The 18535-nt window shown below is 47.8% G+C and overlaps 1 protein-coding gene across 1 annotated transcript in view; it reads right to left on the bottom strand.

The window, feature by feature from the left end:
• Positions 1-18139, bottom strand: part of PDE6C (phosphodiesterase 6C) — a 47734-nt gene extending 29595 nt beyond the window's left edge. Inside the window, exons 1-8 of the mRNA XM_044240122.1 lie at positions 17705-18139; positions 11419-11571; positions 11226-11315; positions 10157-10297; positions 8842-8916; positions 7568-7632; positions 7401-7467; positions 2818-2865 (exon numbers count right to left, since the gene is read on the bottom strand). Coding sequence (XP_044096057.1) covers positions 2818-2865; positions 7401-7467; positions 7568-7632; positions 8842-8916; positions 10157-10297; positions 11226-11315; positions 11419-11571; positions 17705-18139 — 1074 coding nt within the window. The remainder of the gene's footprint in view (positions 1-2817; positions 2866-7400; positions 7468-7567; positions 7633-8841; positions 8917-10156; positions 10298-11225; positions 11316-11418; positions 11572-17704) is intronic.
• Positions 18140-18535: the final 396 nt, after the last annotated feature.

Raw genomic sequence — 18535 nt, 5'->3', positions numbered from 1 at the left:
TGGTAAACAGCGGCTTTTAGTCAGAGGTTTGTCTCTGGACTTGCAATGAAAAGCAGATGGAAATCAAACCTCAACTTATGTGTCTTGGTGGTCAAAGTTTTGGGGAAAAAAGTCAGCACACTTTGAGTGTTTCTCAAAGTCTTTATCCTCGGAAAATACCATGAACTGTTTCTCTACGTACACTGCCAGATAGACTAGGGACAAAAGCAATTGCAGAGAGTAGATTACCTGTGTACAAAATACCTTCACAAGCATAAGCACCCTGTATATTTTTAAAAGCTTCCAAAACAAGTTTTAGTGACTGTTTCTCAGTTTTCAGTAAATATTCTTTTGTTGCCTGGGCATGTTCATGTGTTTTGTTGTTACTAAGTTAGAGCTTGTTGACAGAAAAGTGCTAGAAGGAACTAAAGATTTAAGAAAAATTAATAGGATGAAAACTTAAAACTGAGAAAATTCTATGTGTTTTTTTTTTTTTTCCTGTGAATGGAAGATCACTTCAATTGACTTAAAGGAAGAACCCATTTATCCACTTCAAGAACACCCTGCAGGTGTCTACATCCAAATCCTAGAGCCTGTGGATATGTTACTTTTCATGGGAAAGGGGCATTACAGCAGCACATGAAATTAGGGCTGCTCACCAGCTGCCCTTAAGACGGGAAATTATCCTGGATTTTCCAGGTGGACACAAAGTAATTATAAGGATCCTTAAAAGTAGAAAAGAGAGAGTTAGAATCGATGAAGAAGACAACAGAAGCAAGGTCAGGGGTGAAGTCATTGCTGGCTTTGAAGATGGTAGGGGGTCATGAGCCAAGGAATGCAGGTAGCTTCTAGAAGCTAGAAAAGATGAGGAGATGGGTTCTCCCCTACTACCTCTAGAAAGGAACACAGTCTTGCCAACACCCATTTTAGCCCAGCGTGACCCATTCTTGGACTTCTGACTCCAGAACCATAAGATAATGTAGTTGTGCATGGGTGGTAATTTGTTACAGCAGCAATAGAAAGCTAATCCACCAGGTCCCCTGAGGAACACAGTTTGAGAACTTTGCCTTTGGAGGTTTGCTGTGACCATAGTTCACTTGGGATCAGTCGTTTTTCCATTAAACTTCCCAGGTACAAAAGGGTCTAGTGAATAGAAGTGGGGTATGAGCAGGTGGAGAGACAGTGGGAAGGTGAAGAGAGAGGTGGAGGCCTGGGGAGGGTAGCAACCCTATCCTGAATCTGCTCTATGGAATGGTCCTCAAGGGCGATGTCCCTGAGGAAGCTGGGAGGAGGCCCAAGGAGGCCAAGAACACCATCAAGATTCAGTCCTGACCTGGGCTAAGGATGGGCGAGTTGGGGGGAGCAGTATCTTAGACCAAGATGCCATTGTCAGAGTTCACAGGGCTGTTGGGGGGGGGGTTCCTGGGACCAACGTTGTGGTGGGGGGAACTGGGGTCTCCCAGCAATGCATCTGCCTCAGTACCCCACCACGCTCAGCCAGAGGCTGGAGTGGCCCACGGGAAGCAGCTCTGTGCTCTGGTGACTGTGGACTTCGCAGCCCAGCAGCCATTGCACGGTCACCCCCCCACCCCCCACTGCCAGAGACCCGAGAAGCCCATGTTCACGGGCACCACACAGGTGTTTCTTGGAGAGCTGAGAAATTCCTATTGGCTGGAGGTTTACTCAGGCGGGTCTGCAGCCTCCTGGCAGCCAGGGCCATCGGAGCCATGTGTGGCTGCCCTCAAACCTCAGAGCACAGCCCTGGGCCCCCTGGGTCAGCTCCCTTCCCTCCCCAGTCAGACAACAGCTGCTGAAGGTCAGACACTTTAGAAAGTGCTTGTCCCCTTTTGTTCCTTCCTGCGCACACTTTTCTGGCACCCAGCTGCCGTAAAGGTCAGGGTCGGGACCAGCAAAGTGTGGTCACCGTGAGGCTGTGGCTGGAGCAAATGCGCCATATGGTGTTTGTGTGTTTTCCATGTGGGTGAGCAGCGGGACGAGTGGGGAGATCGGAGGGAAACCTTCCAGGAAACTAGGCAAGGGCGCCTAGGTTTGCCTGCCCAGCTTGGGACACTGCTTCTCATCCAGTCCTCAGGCCCCAGGAGGCCAGCATCTCCATCAGGTGGAGATGGGGCCCAGTGTGTGTCTGTGTGAGACAGGAAGCCAGGACCAATGGCCCCACAGGGGTTCTGACCGGAACCCGGGCCCTAACTGGATGTTTGTTAAAACAGGACACTAAACACAGGCCAGAAGGCAGAAAAGGAGAGGCTGTAGGGACACATGCCAGTTTCTCCCCCGCAGCTGTAGAATGGTGCGGAGGGTTGGAGAGGACCGGTGGGGAGGGGGATCCCTGGATGTTGCAGGAGGAAAGATAAAACCAAGAGTCTGACAGCAGGAGAGACCCCCAAGGACCCAACAAACAGATTTTCTTTCCCAGTAAACTGCAGGGAAGGGCCTGGGAAAACCATTAAAGGGCTGAATCCAGGTGGTAGTAGGCATAGAGCTAATCACTCAGCCAAAAAACACTTAGTGAGCGCCTCTGATGTGCCAGGCACTGCTCAAAGCCCTGGGCGATCAGGAGTGGGTAGAATGGAGACGTGGCAGAGACCGCATCCTCCCACCCCCTGTTGCTGGGGTGATGAGCATCCTGTCTCCTTCTCTACTCCCCCTCCTTCTCTTACCTCTTCTCCCTTCCCTGAAGAATCTGCTCTTTGGTGACTCTGGCCCAGCCAGGGTGAATGGGACAGAAGCCTTGAAGGTCACCTAACCCCAAGGCAGACTCCAGGGATGGGGGACGGGGAGCTGCGCTCCTGGGTGAGGCCTAGCTGAGGGCAAAGTTACCTGAAATGTGAAGTATTCGTCTGCAGGGGCATTCAGCATGTTACAAATCTGTAAAGCAAGAGGACATGAGAGACCTAAAATATCATGTGGCGGAACCATGAACCCACAAAGCCCACGTAAAAAAGAATGCAGCGGGGGAGGGTTTCCTCCACAGCTCTACATGGCTCACAGGTAAATTATTCACACCAACCTTGGCTGGGTCAAACTCACTAACAACACACTGAGGGTCTAATTAAGTCATTGTATGTCATTTAGCACAATCTTTGCTCTTTCTTATTCCCAGTCTCTCAGGATTCTTCTTCCAAATTCCAAACAACTAGCTGTTCAGACCGAGAAGAGGAGGAAGCTAAGCAGAAGACTGTTCTGCTGGGGCAGGTGTGGTAGTGATGCCGGGAAGGCTCTGTTTCTCTCCCTCCCTCTCTATCTCCCTCCCTCCTTCCTTCCCTTCCTCCCTCCCTCCCTCCATCTCTCTCTCTTTCTTGCTTTCTTTCTCCCTCTCTCTTTCCTTTCCTGTCTCTCTTTCCCCTTTTCTCCCTACCTTCCTCCCTCCCTCCCTTCTTTCCTTCCTTCCTTCCTCTCTCTCCCTTCCTTTCTTTCCTTCTGATGTGGGACCTGAGTTGCAAGCAGGTGGCTAAGGGAGGAGGAAGCAGCCAGGCAGATTTAGGTACAAGGTAAGTAATCACTCTGAGATGTCATGTGAAGTACTGAATTCAGAAACTACTGCTTTCAACCACAAGGACAATAGACATTCCATTCTTGGTAATTTTTAATTATCTGTATGTCAGATCATATCCACAAACAGGTCTCAGTAAAATGTTATAACTTTCTTTCCACCAAAACTATAGTAGATCCTTAAAATCATAGCATTTTAAAGTTGGAAGGAATTTGTCATTAAGCTTGAGCTTCTTCTTTTAAAGCTCAAAGAGGTTAAGAGACATTGTTCAAAACCATGGGAGGAAGCTCCAAGTGGAGTCTGAGTGAGGGGGCTGGTGTGGCCAGCTCTCCTCGGGAGGGGCAGGGCGGCTGTCACTTGTAAAATCTGCCCATTTCCGTGGTACCAATACTCCCCCCGTGGGCAACAGTTTAACAACCTGCTCATAAAGTTCCTGAAACTCTAACACTGGTGAACAGGGAGCAAGCCCTTCTGCCCCCGCTGCCCTGGCTCTCGGGGTCACCCCCGCTCCCCCCCCCCCAGCGTTAGCGCTCACAACCAACCGTGGTCAAGCCATACATGCTGGGTTTGTGCTACTCTTAGGAAGCAACTGTGCAAGTCTTCCAAAGATTTTGTTAGCATACACAGCTAAAGAGTCGAAGGAATTACGGGTGCCGTCCATTAATTCTACGGTCTAACCTTTGTGAATTCGTGGCTGAGCATCCTTTGGGTATGTTTTAAAGAGGCAAGAAGTAGCTTAGTCCTCTTTTCTGACCTTTTTACCAACAGTGTCAGTTTCCACCCATACTATTTTTTTTAAAAGATTTTATTTATTTATTTGACAGACAGAGATCACAAGTAGGCAGAGAGGCAGGCAGAGAGAAAGGAAGGGAAGCAGGCTCCCCACTGAGCAGAGAGCCCGATGCGGGGCTTGATCCCAGGACCCTGAGATCACGACCTGAGCCGAAGGCAGTGGCTTTTAACCCACTGAACCACCCAGGTGCCCCATCCACCCATACTTTTAAGGCCCCTGGAGAACATCTATCTGTGGGTCAAGATCCTAGAGGCCAAGCTTTTTAGCTCAGTATTCAGAAATCCTAGCTCTCTCTCAGTTCCCACATCTTAATTCCAGCTTGGCTTGATCCTGTATTTCGTGCCTCCAATGCTACAATCTGGCCTAGTTCTCATTTTTAATATCTGAGAAATCATTTAACTGGTGCCTGCCATGTCCCATTCAGAGCTGGGAGGTACTTGTTTAACGTGAACTCTGTGCGCGTGTCCCCTACATCCAGAAAGGTCGGGCTGCAGGACTTTTGTGACAGCTCGCCCTAAAGCGTGCCTCCACTTTCTCTCTCTAACCCAGCGAAATGATTGAGGGAAATGTTTTAAAAAGCTAAAAGGAAAAGTTTCAGCACTTTATAGGTGCACCAATAATTATGATTAAAATTGCAGATCATTTTTATCTAGAAAATAGCATCTAGAAATTCTCAAAGGCCCCTCTCTTAAATAATTAGGTCAATAACCTTATTCTACAAATGTGAGTGTTAAAGCCCAGAGAGGTCAGGGGATTTGCCCAAGGTTAAGGATTTGCCAAGGGATTTGCCCAAAGTAGGACTGAGTCAAAGCACCCAGGCTCTTGAGCCATAGCCTCTCACTCTGTTGGCCAGAGTGTGCCGCCATATTACCAGAGGCCCTCGGGGAGCATGGCTTCTGCTGAGGCTGCTGTAATGTTTGACATCATCCTTTAGACTAGGGGTTCCCAGCCAAGATGGTGTGCAGTGTCTGTGGTAGAGATCAGTGATGCTGCTGAACATCTCACTATGTACGGCATAGCTTCCTCCCCACCCTCCGCCCAACCCAAAGAATCATCTGGCTCCAAAAGTCAATAATGTTAAGTTTGAGAAAATGCTGTGCTAAACACAAAATGGGTTTTTAGTAAGTCTGGCCCCTTGTAAGTACATTGTATGGGGTGACACCTTTGGGAGGGAAAGGGAAGAACATTAATAACTCCAGCACAACAACTGTCCTTGGAATCTGGCCCAGGCTCACTGGGATGTATGCTCACCCTAATTATGGAGTCCCAGGAAATGGCTCAAGCTCACCTCTCTGCAAATCAATTCCCACTTTGGGAATGCAATTGGTGAGAAGTACCTTAAACAAGATTTCCAAGAGTTTGCCACCAGTCCTGGGCTACCAGCAGAGCAGGGATGGGGCCCAGGGTGGGAGCTGAGATGTGGAAGGCAGCGGGGCAGTGTAAGCAGGGGATCTGTGTTAGAACCGAAACCTGGGGAAGAATCCTCCCCTGCTTTGGGAATCCATGTCTTGGCAAGTTGGTTATATGGCAGTTTGATGACTTGTCGGATTAACCATTCAACAAATTGGCTTTTGACACCTTCACTTCATCCAACTGGATTTTGGTGGGAAAATCTGTTTCCCTTGGAAATAGCCAAGGAGAGAATAGGTGCTTAAAAGTCGGGGCATAAATCCCTCCACACTGACCATGGCAGGGTTGGCCATATTGAATCTGATAAAACTCCAAACAGGGATCTAGTAGGTGGCCTGCCAGGAAACCAAGGACGGGGCTTATGGTTGAGCAATCTGGTGATGTATTGAAGCTGAAAGGTGTGGTACCTGTGGACTCGGGAATGAACTGGAATGCTTTGGTCATTACTACTAAGTTAGGAATGACATTTAAAAAAACAATCATTTTGCAAACATGAAAATGTGATATTTGTTTTTACATAGTGCTGTTTATTCCTAAAGGAAATAAACTTGTTTTTTCTCTCCTTTTGCTTTTCTTCCCCTTTGGCATGTCTCTACACTAGAAAAAGGGATCATGTCATCTGTTCGAGGCCATCTGGTCTGGTAACCAGTGAACCCAGGGTTTAGGCCTCCCGGAAACCCCAAAGTAAAGTCCCCTGACGTATGAAGAGCCTTCAGCCACATCCAGAATTTTCCTTACTCTGCTACCATTCCAAACCCAGCAATATTCACACTAAGCAGGTTAACCTAGCTTACCTCTGACCCTTGAGTGGCTCTATTCGTCACTATAACTTACATGCCCATTTACTAAATAATGAAGATGAATGAACACTGCCAACAACACAAGGACAACACTAAAGAAAAACCAAATATGCAAATGAGTGCTATAAATACATTACAGAAACTTGGATTTGTGAAGGGGAAGATAGGAAAATGCCAACATAAAGAAATGCTTGGAAGCACTGAACTCTCTTGCAGGGAGGAATCTTGAGGCCAAAAGAAGACACAGATGGTGGAGAAGCCCAACAAGGGAGAGAAATCCGCCATGGAAAGAAGGAGAGAATGGTAGAAGGGTGGGAAAGCTGTGGTGAGTCTAGTTCTCTGAACTTAAGACTTATGGGACCTACCGGAGACCTCTTGTTTGTTGTCTCCCTACACCTGAGCTCTCTTCGCCAGACCTGGCTGGCTATCGGTCCACCCCATCCCACCCTGACCTAACAGACCAAGGTAAAACTCTTCACTTCCTTTATTAACTCACTCATTTTGCATGGCCGTCAGTGGCAATGTCTTCCATTTACACATTTTTGTCTTTTGTCAGTAATTTCCCATGCTTTGAAAGTCTTGACCAAGGTAACTGTACTTGAGATCAAATTAAACCCAACATGAATCATAGTCACAGACCTTCAAAAGACATCTGAAATTTGCATGACTACTGAGTGAGAACTTGGGGGGATGGATGGGTCTTTCTCATGTTGACTAAATATTTTCGTGTCAAGTTTGGAAGTCTCTAGTTAACCTCCTTTCAACTGCCAGGAGTCCTCGCTCCCACGTCCTGTGAGGGCATGTCATTCTTTCCTCCTGCATCTCACTTTCACATCTGTTCCCATCCCATAGCTAGTAAGAGTCTCATCCAATACTGTTCAAGATTTGAATGTGTTCAGGAACTTACAAATCCATTTTCGGCAACGTATGTTGGCAACCCACTAACGAGAGTCCAGTGGTCTGCAGGGGGGGTCCTTGAGGAAGATTAGAAGAAAGAGAATCATTGCCATACAGAGACACACAATGTGCACAAAGACAAAATGGCAACTCCTGCTGCCTCAGGACAGTACTCACGGAATCACTTTGATCTCTTCTTTTCCATGTAAAATGTAATCAATGATCTTATAAAAGATGACTTCCTAAGAGGAAAGAGATTATGAGAACAATCTTATTTCCTAAAGAAAAACTTTTCATCAGCGAACTTGTACTTTAAGGCTCATTTAATTGCGCCTCATTTTATGCTTGCTTTGTGTAACTACCGCAGCCACTGTCACATCCTGATTACAAGCTCGCACTACAACTGGAAATACTAGTGGCTCATTAGCCACACAAACAAGCCTGTGCAGCTAAATTTTATTTTATTTTTTTTAAAGATTTTATTTATTTATTGGACAGACAGAGATCACAAGTAGGCAGAGAGGCAGGCAGAGGGAGAGAGGGCGAAGCAGGCTCCCCGCTGAGTGGAGAGCCTGATGCAGGGCTCAGTCCCAGGACCCTAAGATCAAGACCTGAGCCAAAGGCAGAGGCTTAACCCACTGAGCCACCCAGGTGCCCCTGTGCAGCTAAATTTTAAAAGCGGAATTTATCCACACAACTTTCAAAGGACTCTTGTTTCACTTTTAACTGATCCCTTTCTATTGTCTGGAAATACCTGACTGATAACTAGTAGTGGAACACAGCACGTCATTTCTCAACCTCGGCCAATGTGTTTGCTCCCTTCTCCACTGTGCAATGAACGCTTCCCACCTTGCAGCGCTGGCCAATCGGAGCAGGTGCCTCAGGAACAGAATTCAGTGGGTGCTTCATCAAAGCTGGGAGAGACTGGAGAACTAGTCTCTCTACTTTGGGCAGATGAAGAACCTGAGGCCGGGACACATTCCATCCCAGTACCCTCACTTTCCTCTGCTGGGAATATGGCGGTGAGACATTGTTCCTGCCCTCTGAAGCTTGCTGGCAAGGAGAAAATTTAATCCAATCCATCCCTCGCCTGGAGTCTCCAATCTAGCAGGTTTGAAGGAGAGCCTGGGCACTGGGTGCTCAAAAACCAGGCCGGTGGCTCTAATGTGTCCTTCTCTCTTGACAACTACTGATTCACCAAGCCCAGCTATACAGAAAAGGAAACTGAGAGGTAAACAATGAGTTTAGGCAAGGACCACCCAGCTGGCTTGGGCAGAGCTGAGACGTGGACCTCAAACTCCTTGTCCAGTGCTCTTTCCACTACTCTGAGGTCCCACCAAAACTTACGGGACGAGGACCCAGGGCCTCTCAGACCAGTGCTCTTTCCTCTCTGCTGGTTCTAGAGCCCTTTACCAAGCACACATAGCACAGAGGAAGATGTTTGCACTTACTCGGCCATCCGGGGTCTTTGGACCTTTATAAGGCTCGACTTCTCCAAGCTTGATTGGCCATTCGTCATAGAATTCCTGGAAGCAATTATATTTAAATATTATCAAACAAAACTGTTCCATGACCTACCATGTCTTCTGTGAGTTTCATGGATTTGCATATTTTATGTTAATTTAGAATTCTGGAATTTTAGAGCTGAAAAAGACCTATAATTCCCGGCAATACTGCTTACGAACTAAGGCTAAGAGACAGTGAAGTCTCTTAGCCTTTTTTCTCTGTAAAACACGGATAATAATAGAATTTATACTATAGGGTGGTTGTGAGGATTAAATGAGCTATACATGCAGAACACCAACCCTGGCACATAGGTAAAGGAACTCAGTAGCCAGCAGCTCTTTTATAGATACTTTAACTAAATCTAAGTAGGTTAAGAGGCTTGGCCAAGGTCACGCGGGGTGGCCAACAGTGCAGGCTGCCTTACCCAACATCTATTCTCCCCCTCCTCCTCTCTAGAAGACCACCATTTTATTTAGGCATCAGGAGGTCATTTTTTCAAGGTAGAGGGGCCTGCACAGCCCCTGAGTGGCCTTTATAAGGTGCCTGAGATTAGTTGGGTGGCAGGCGCACAGCCAGTTCTGGACAGCGGAGAAGGGGGGACGTCTGCTGAGCTCTTCTCGGGAAGGGCATCCCTCGGATGAAAGGCAATGGAAGTAACATTTGTAGGAGGCACCTCCCAGTTTCTTCCTCTCTGTGTGCTACCTCTGGAGCTGCATCAGCCAACTTGTCACCCCCAAGGGGAGACCTTATCAACGTGCTGCAGGTAGTGGAGACCATGCCAGGGGAAACAGGATGCCCCAGGGACCTTGATGACTGTACTGAGCTCTGAATGACCCAGGCTTACACTGCCTGATCTTGGGACTTCTTGTTAAATGAGATAATAACTGTCTTGCTGTTACTTACTGGGTCTGATGTTCCTTGCAGCCCAAAGCACCCCAACCAATACACTCAACCACCAAGTCCCAGAGCCAGGATCAAAGCCCAGCTCTCCTGACACCTGGTCCTGTGTTAATCCGCTTAGAACAGTTACTCTGATAAAAATAACTTCGATTCACATGGAGAATAAGAATGTAAAAGATATAGTATTCATTACTTATGTTGAGCTAGGAGCGCTCCAACCGAATTAATGAAACAAGATGAAAAATTAACATTATATATTGTGTGTGAATAGTATCCATTTTTTAATGGATCACATTTCATGTGGTGGGTGTTGTATAGATGATTTTAGGGGAAACAAAAATGTAATGGAGTGACAAGGACCTTCTCCTTGGTCATGTCCAGTAATCCGATGGAGTACCGCTCACAATTCAGATATGTTCTAACTGTGTAGAGTGCTTTGTGAAACTGACGCTCCACATCTGTGAGCTCTTCAAATACTTTGTTGGCTGACCACATGAGGATCTGAAAGGGGGAAATAAAAAGAAAACACTTAGAACAAAACTCACGGTGAAGAGGTAGAGCATTTGCCAAAAGAAAGTAGGAGATGCCTCCAATAAAAGAACATGTATCACTGAACAATGTAATTTCATTTTTGAATTTGCTCATGTCTGACCCACTACTCAGATTCTCTGAGTGGGATGCTGAGCAGACCCGTGCAAAGGTGAAGGTCTCTGAAAGTGGTACACCATGACTGGTCCCCAATGTCAAAGGGCAGGTGACCTCACATTGGAAGCAGAGACAGGCTCCAGGCAGAGGGTCCAGTATTGGTGATGCCCTGGCACCTGCTGCTCCCCTGGGGGGCAGAAATCCATATGCCTCCTTCCACATGTCCTGAGCTACTCAGAGGTTACCTCATCTGGACAGTTGGCTAGGAGAGGACATTGGAAGCCCTTCATCCCTACCCCTCTTCCGCCATTATACAGATGAAGAAACTGACATCCAGAGACTGGCCTGGTTCCCTGGTTCCCAATGTTGTTCCATATCCCTCTGGCTCAAGGAGGCAATAGACTTCAGAAGAGGGATTTGCTCCTGAAATTAGTAGCTTCCATATGGACCAGGAACTCCTAAGAGCTTTGTGTGGATGAATTCATGTAATGATCAAATGATCACAACAACCACATAGGGTAGATACTATAATTATCTCACCGAAGAAACCATGGCTACCCAGGAGAAAGACGAGGGAAGTCAGTTGTACACACAGATGGAGGAGCAGGGAGGTGGGGGTGGGAGGCAGGGGCGGACATGAGAAGACAGCCAGGACTAAAGTCTTGGAATCTGTTCCACTTGGCTTAAACCCCCAAGAGCGATAGGAGGGGTCTGGGCTTGTTGCCTCTGGGTCCCTTTGTCAGAACAGGAAAGCATGGAGTGAGGAAGGTCAACTTCCAAGTACCTGGCTTCTTCGGGATTCAATGCTGTACAGGTAGTTGGTATGATGAAGTTTTAGGATGACAGAAACAAAGTTGAGGTATTTGCAAAAGATCTACAGGAAGCAGAGGAAAACAAATTAGCTATGGTATCTCTCTTTCCATTAAATAAGAAATAAATTCCCTGAGCCTCCAGCTGGATACCCAGGGTAGCATTACCTCCTCATCCTGTTTGGAAAATTCAGAGGCATTTACTTTGTTAATCGCCATAACCACGGCAAGAACCTCCTTGCCCATCACGATTGGAGTTGCCAGCAGGTTCTTTGTGACATAGCCAGTTTGTTTGTCCATGAAGTCAGAGAAATGGCTATTCTGAAAGACACATTCACACATTTGCCAAAGCTGTACAGAACCATGAAGTGTAAGTCTAAGAATGGCACCAGAATGTTCTCTCTAGTCCAAACCTGGTCTGGACAGGCGACCAGGGCCTCAGCACAGTGGTCCCACCTACACCCCCACCTATGATTGCACAGAGTTGAACTCACGTATTTCAGGTTAAGCGTCTCCCACCTGAGCTATGGCCTATCTAGGTGAGGCTATGGTAGAGCCAGGAGAAAGGAGGTAAGGTCTTGGCCAAGGGGAAAGTGGGTTGCTAAGAGGAAACAGGGTTACAACGGACAGAAGGTGTGCAGGGAAGGAGTCACAGCTGGGATTACAGGTGTAGCGCCACGGAACTCAGCTTTCTAATTGTGAGGGTAAAATGTGCCTGAAACCAGACAATCAGTATACCATAACAGAAAGAAAAAAATGAATGACTCCTCAAACTTCTTCTAATCTTGCTGACTTGAGGGAACCAGTGTTAACAGCTTGGTATGTGTCCTTTTTCTCCCTTTACTTTTTTAGAGATTGATTGATTGATTTGAGAGAGGGACTGCAGGTGAGGGGAGGGGCAGGGAGCTAAGCAGGGAGCCCAGCCCGAGGCTCCATCCCAGCACCCTGAGATCACAACTTGAGCCAAAACCAAGAGCAGATACTTAATAGACTGAGCCACTGGGTGCCCCAGTATGTCTCCGTGCACGCCTTTCTATAACTCTTGGACAAAGTTTTTTCTTTTTTATAAAATTTTCCTTTCTAATTCACACCATGCTTGCAACCTATAATGATACTTTACAGACTTCCCTCCAGACCTGTGCAAATGAGAGTGAATTCAGCCTCTAGATTCCTACCCAGGACTGCCCAGTGTGGGAGGCCCGTGGTACACTCAGCCAGTCTCCACTGACTCCGTAGTTTTCTTCACTGAAAACAAATGCCGCATGAATCACTCTTGCTTTCATTTTTATGGGATGGATCTGGAGGTGAAAAATCTCTTTTGCGGGAACCACAGATAGTTGCAGTTTGTATTTACACCGATGACTGTTATAAAAGGTGGGAAATCTTACTTCTACTGGTCAGGGGTCAAGGGGCTCTCTTGCCAGCACCACATGCTTATCAGTTTTTAATGTTCTACCAAGCCAACGTCTTTCATACATGTTTCTCTCTCTCTCTCTCCTTCTCTCTCTCTCTCTCTCCCTCTGTCTGTGGGAGAGAGGAAGTGGATCTTCCCAGATACAAGCCTCATGCAGTAGATGGGAGAGATGATTCTAACACCCTAACCATGGAAAGGGCAGAGTGATGAGTGTGGCAATGTCCCCAAAAGGAAGAGTTTCAGAGGGTCAAGGACCGCGGTTCTTATGGGCTGTAAGTTAGAGGATCGCCCACTCAGACAGGTATAGACACAGCCTTCCCTGGTTCGTACTATCTCATCTTTGAACCCGAGTCTCCTTCCATTGGAACTAAACTTTCTGCCTGAATCTGAGACTCACTGGCCAAAGTGAATGGGGTTTTCCTTTCATAGGTTGTATTATTTTCATTTCCTTGTGTTGATGGTTAACACAAACCCCTAGGATCTGGACTCTGTTTAGTTTCCAAAGTTAAAAATATGGGAGTCCTCTGGTGTGTGACTTCTGGGCCAGAATCTCACCCAGGGAGCAGGGCTCGTTGGCCAGCAGAACCTTCAGCTCAGCAGTGGACCCGGGCTCTGCCTCACAGACCCCTGCAGATACACTCAGATTTGCAGACCTCCCAGCAGACCCACTGACCCCCACCCTCCTAGAATAGAATCTGTCTTCCCCAGGAATCTGTCCTCCTAGTGGGTGAATCACTCCTGCAGAGGACCCGGTTAGGAATGGTGAGATGCTAAGGGAGTCAGAGGCAGCCCCTTATCCCAGATCTCTTTTCTACATTTCCCAGTGTGGACCCACACAAACCAACTCTTTACTTAGGAGGCCACGTCATCTAACGTTGAAGAAGGCTCTGGAGTCAGAGTTCCCCGGCTAAAACAAGACCCCGGTTCACCTGCTAAGTGATCCCGGGCATGCTATATAGCCTTGTGGAAATAGGACGCCTGACGGTGTGGACTCTGAGTCCCTGACACGTGGGCTAACACAGTGTGGGTAGAGCACTTAGAAAAGTGTCTGACATATGGCAGGAGCTCAAAAATGACTGGGAAAAGACACCTGGAATTTTATTGGGCCTCCCTGGATGAGAAGAAGTTCTCTTTTGCAAGGGCTATTCTGCTTCTAGTTCTAGGTTTTGTAACCAATCCTAACCACAGAAGAAAATAGATGCTTTTATGGATGTAGGCCTTCTCTGCCCTATGCCCGGAAGCATGTGTTTGCCTGAGGGCCGGTGTCTGCCACCCCACGCCCCTCCCTCCCCTACCTCCACTCCCCGCCTTCAACAGCCACACTTCTTTCCTAACCACCTGATCTGCCATTCTTTCTGCATCTGGTAACATCTTCCTTCTGAGGCCAGGACATCTCCAGACTATGTTAGCTCCTTTCTCTTCATCCACTGCTTGCTCAAGCCAGCTCGCATTCCATTTTCCTCCTGACCTACAACCCATTATGGGTTGCAATCCCCTTCGTTTACACAGCAATCTTGACCACTAAATGTCAGGTCAGATGCACACACATCATGGGATGGTCAGGCAGTCGCGTTTCTTTGCAAACACACTTTACTCGTCAGCTTCAAAGCTCCATGCTCTTTGATTCTAGATTCTAAACACAAGGAAGTATTCCTAAGTTCGTTTGGCTATTTCGAAAAAATGACATGTGTTTCAAAATATAATGCTTGCTTATTATTGTATAGAAAGCCCTACATAAAACCATCCATCAGATGACAGGTAGGCAAAGCGAAGCTTTCGGGTTCACTAGCTCAAACAACCCCTAGTGAAGTTTGCTTGAGTAATTCCATAGTTCTCAGATTCGCAATCTCCCCTGGGTAGAGCTTCAAAGAAGTCACTGAAGGCATCTGGGAAACACCGTGTCCAGCAGCAGACTGACCGGGTCCCTCATCCAATCTCAGCATTGTTAAATTCTGATTAAGTATCATTATTCCTCGAGACCAGGAGTCAGAAGAAAGAAGGGAAGGAAGAGGGGAATGGGACCTAGAGGTGTTCTGTTAATTATTGAAAACTTAGGACTTCTCCCGTGGCTTTCTTTTAAACCACAGTCGGAATGAGAACCACCCATGGAATTAACCAGCAGTTTTCCCAATAGAAAAAGAAATAATTAACCTGAGGAGGATATCTCTCTGTTTCCTGCTATTAAAAGTTGTCCTGTCTTTTAACCTTTTTAAAAACAGGCGATAATCAGTGACCCTTTTTGGGGGCACCTACACCTAGCCCCCAAACACCCCTGGGCCTAAATACAGTATTATCACAGTTGTCGTTTACTGAGCACCTACTAAGAGTCAGGCACTTTATGTTCATTTAATCTGTATATTTATTTACCTCCATGCCTCAGGTGCAGAAATGCAATCTATCACATAGTTACCTAGTCTCAAACCCACATCTGTGCTGAGGTCTGTCTGATGCCCACATTGCCAACCAGAGAGAAGCCACGTGTGGTCAGTGGCGTGGTAGAAGAGGGGGAGGGGAAGACCCAAGTTATGGCCCCAGACCTGCCACATCCTGCCTGATTGGCCTTGACAAGATTCTTCCTTGTATAGGATGGAAATAAAGATATGGTCCCTTGTTCCTCACAGGATCATTGCCAGAATCAAAGGAGATTAAGAATGTGAACATGCTTTATAAATGGTCAAATACAATGAGAAGGTAAGAATGAGTAGAAATTTCATGAAAACATTGGTTTCCATCTTTTTTCTTTTTGCAGATTTTATCATAGTGATTCAAGTCTGGCAAGTTGCAGGGATGTGGGGGTCGGTGGAGGGTCGAAAGAGTGTTGGACGCAGAGTGAGGATGCCTGGTCTGGCCCAGCCCTTCTCACTCACCGACCATACCATGGGCTCTAGGTGAGATGCAGCCCCTGTGACCTCAGCTTCCTGTCTGCCCCAGGGAAAGAGTCAGTTCAAGATTCCTGGAGCCCCTGCCACGGAAGATCCCCCGGTTGCTCTGAAATCCAATTTCCGCCCCCTCTGTTCACCCAACACACCAGTGGTTTTCAATTCTGATTGCATTTTAGAATCACCTGGAAAGCTTTTTAAAAATGCTACTGCCTGGGGCACTTGGGTGGCTCAGTGGGTTAAGTCGCTGCCTTCGGCTCAGGTCATGATCTCAGGGCCCTGGGATCCGAGTCCCGCATCGGGCTCTCTGCTCAGCAGGGAGCCTGCTTCCCTCTCTCTCTCTGCCTGCCTCTCCATCTACTTGTGATTTCTCTCTGTCAAAAAAAAAAAAAAAATGCTACTGCCTGCATCCCAACCCCTCAGAGTCTGGTGTATTGGTCTATTGCATCTTGGACAGTATTTTTTAAATGCTCTAGATTCGAATTTAATGTGCATTTGGAGTTGAAAAGCACCACTCTTCTCTCCATAAGAAGAAAATATTTACAAGTGATAGAAATGAAAAGCAAATGAGGTCTTTGTCTCTCCTCTGAGCTGAAGAAGGTGTCTGTCTTCAACTCAACACTTCTCCATCCTGCTCAGAATAGCAGGGAGTCCTTAGGGAAAAGGGCAAGGGGACAACAGGGTCCCCCCACCGTCCACCTCCATTTCCTGCTCTGTCCACTGGGTGATGCTCACCATGGACAGCAACACAACAAGGCCGCCTGCTCTTCCCAGCAGCTCTCTGCCATCATTCTCTTCTCAACATGCAAACTGGACTCATTGATAATTGCATTACAACAGAAATCATTTTATCCATCTCTTTAAACAATTTTTTTTTTTTCAGAAAAAAGAACTTGCATGTCACTTTCTTAACTTTGAAGTCCTAGTAACTTTGGAGATGGGCTCGCTCTCTCGGGGACTGGCCGGAAACATAGTACCCCATGAGAAAACCTCGGGGTGTGTAGGCATAGCCTCCTAATCGGTGTCTGGAGAGTTTTGCCTAAAGGGGAAAAACCAGTCCAGTCACAGGCACAGCGGCAGTTAGCGTCAGAAGCTACCTGAAACCAGCTTGACCTCCCTGAAGCCAGGGATCAGAGAGGACTGACCACTCTGCGGTGGTGGAGGGCAACCCTTGCACTGGGGGATTGTGCTGGGCTTGTTTGCGGAGTGTTGCTAATGTTTGACAACTTCTCTGCCTTCTGGAACCGAAAGAAGGCCCTGCTCCTATAATCAGCTTCAGGAGGCACAAGGGGGATTAGCCTCCTGCCGCCAGCTGCCCCCATTCACAAGTGATTTACATTCCTTCCTTCTTGTTTATTTGTATTTTTTTTTTTTTAATGAGCAACTCCACTGTGGTGATATGAAGAGTGATTTGTTGTTGTTGTTTTTAAAAGCACAAACCACGCCTTGTGTTTGCACAGTAGGCTATCTCAGGACCCCACCGTGTGGTTGGAGGTGTTCTGGATAGAGCTGACTTACGGGGCGGGGGGGGGGGCAGGGGGTGTCAATTGTGCTTATCATCCAAATTTACATTTTCCACAATCCAAATGTCAACACCTGAACTTTCAAATGGCATCATTTGTTCTTTCTGTGCATTCGGTCCATAAGTGAAAGAATCCATTTATGAGCTAGTCCATCCCCAAGAACTGAGGGACCTGAAAGGCTTGTGAGCGAGAGGGGTGGGGAGCCGCTCACAGGTCTCAGCGTCAGGCACTGGATCTCACCAGCGTGGGCCGCTTTGCCAGGCTGTCCAGAAATAAAGTCTCCAGAGCTGGGAGGATATGTAAGGGAGCAGGTGTGGAATGCACCTGGCCCCGCTAAGTTTGCCCGAGAAAATGCCCGACTCTATAAGGGACACCCGCTAAGAACTCACTCACTGTTGATCTCGAATCCGACTTGAACTGAGCATCTTGTGTTTTTATTTGCTAACTCTGGCAACCGTCCGCCTAGGGGATTCTCTCCACACTGTTCCTACTCCTCAGGTTACAGACAACCTCATGCCGCAGGCTGCCCCCCCTCCAGCCCCCCCACCCCACCCCACCAGCTCCCAGCTCTTTCCCACTGGCTCTTCCCCAACCCTGCCAAGACATCCGGTCGGCCCCACTGTCACAAAGCCACCTACCTTTTGCACATCTGGGACATTAATGGCTTTCTTCGTGTGAGCAACCCAACCCACTATCCCGATGTCCAACGGAAACACAACTTCTCTTTCGGGGACCACCAGGCAGTCCTCAAACCTGGAGGTGGGGGTGATGTCAAGCAGCCTGGAGGCCACCTCGGGCGTGCCGTTGCGGGCCCGGCAGGCGAAGAAGCTGCAGCGGTCGGCCTGCAGCAGCTGTGCCAACTTCCCCAGGGCCCGGTGCACTGTGGGCTCTGGGCTGGCCGTCTCCTCCTGCATGGCCAGCATCAGCTCAGAGCACAGGGCCCACTCCTCGGCCGACGACAGCGGCCCGCTGTCCCCGGGGGCTTCCCCCAGCCTCTGGGTGAGGTACTCCTTGGCAAACTGGGGGTGGTCCTCTAGGTATTTCTCCACGGCCTCTTGGCTGATCTCACCCATAGTGTGGTTTGCTTCGCTGCTTTGGCTCAGAGAGGGAGACCCTCGGAGCACCCCTGGGACAGAGTGCCCAGAAGGAACTACATCCTGGTTGAAGTCACTGAGGAAACCCTACAGGGCCCCTCACAGGATCCCCGAAAGATGGAGCAGAATGGTTGCCCAGCAGAGCTTTCAAAAAAACTGCCGGAAGCTCTTGGGCTGTGACAGAAGGTCTGGCTTAGAGTAGGATTCAGGGAGCATAGGATTAAAGAGTTCTTCAGGACATGAAATCCCTAAGCATTCTTAGCTCATAAGTCCTCAGAACATCTTAGATCAGCCAGGCAAGTGGCAAGTCGAGGTGACTATTCCAGAAAAATCACTGAAGGGAGAATCATCAATGTACCCATTAATGATAGGACA

This window comes from Neovison vison, chromosome 2 (genome assembly GCF_020171115.1).
Source record: "Neovison vison isolate M4711 chromosome 2, ASM_NN_V1, whole genome shotgun sequence".
NCBI classification, from domain to species: domain Eukaryota; kingdom Metazoa; phylum Chordata; class Mammalia; order Carnivora; family Mustelidae; genus Neogale; species Neogale vison.
This window is presented reverse-complemented; position numbering and strand designations above follow the sequence as displayed.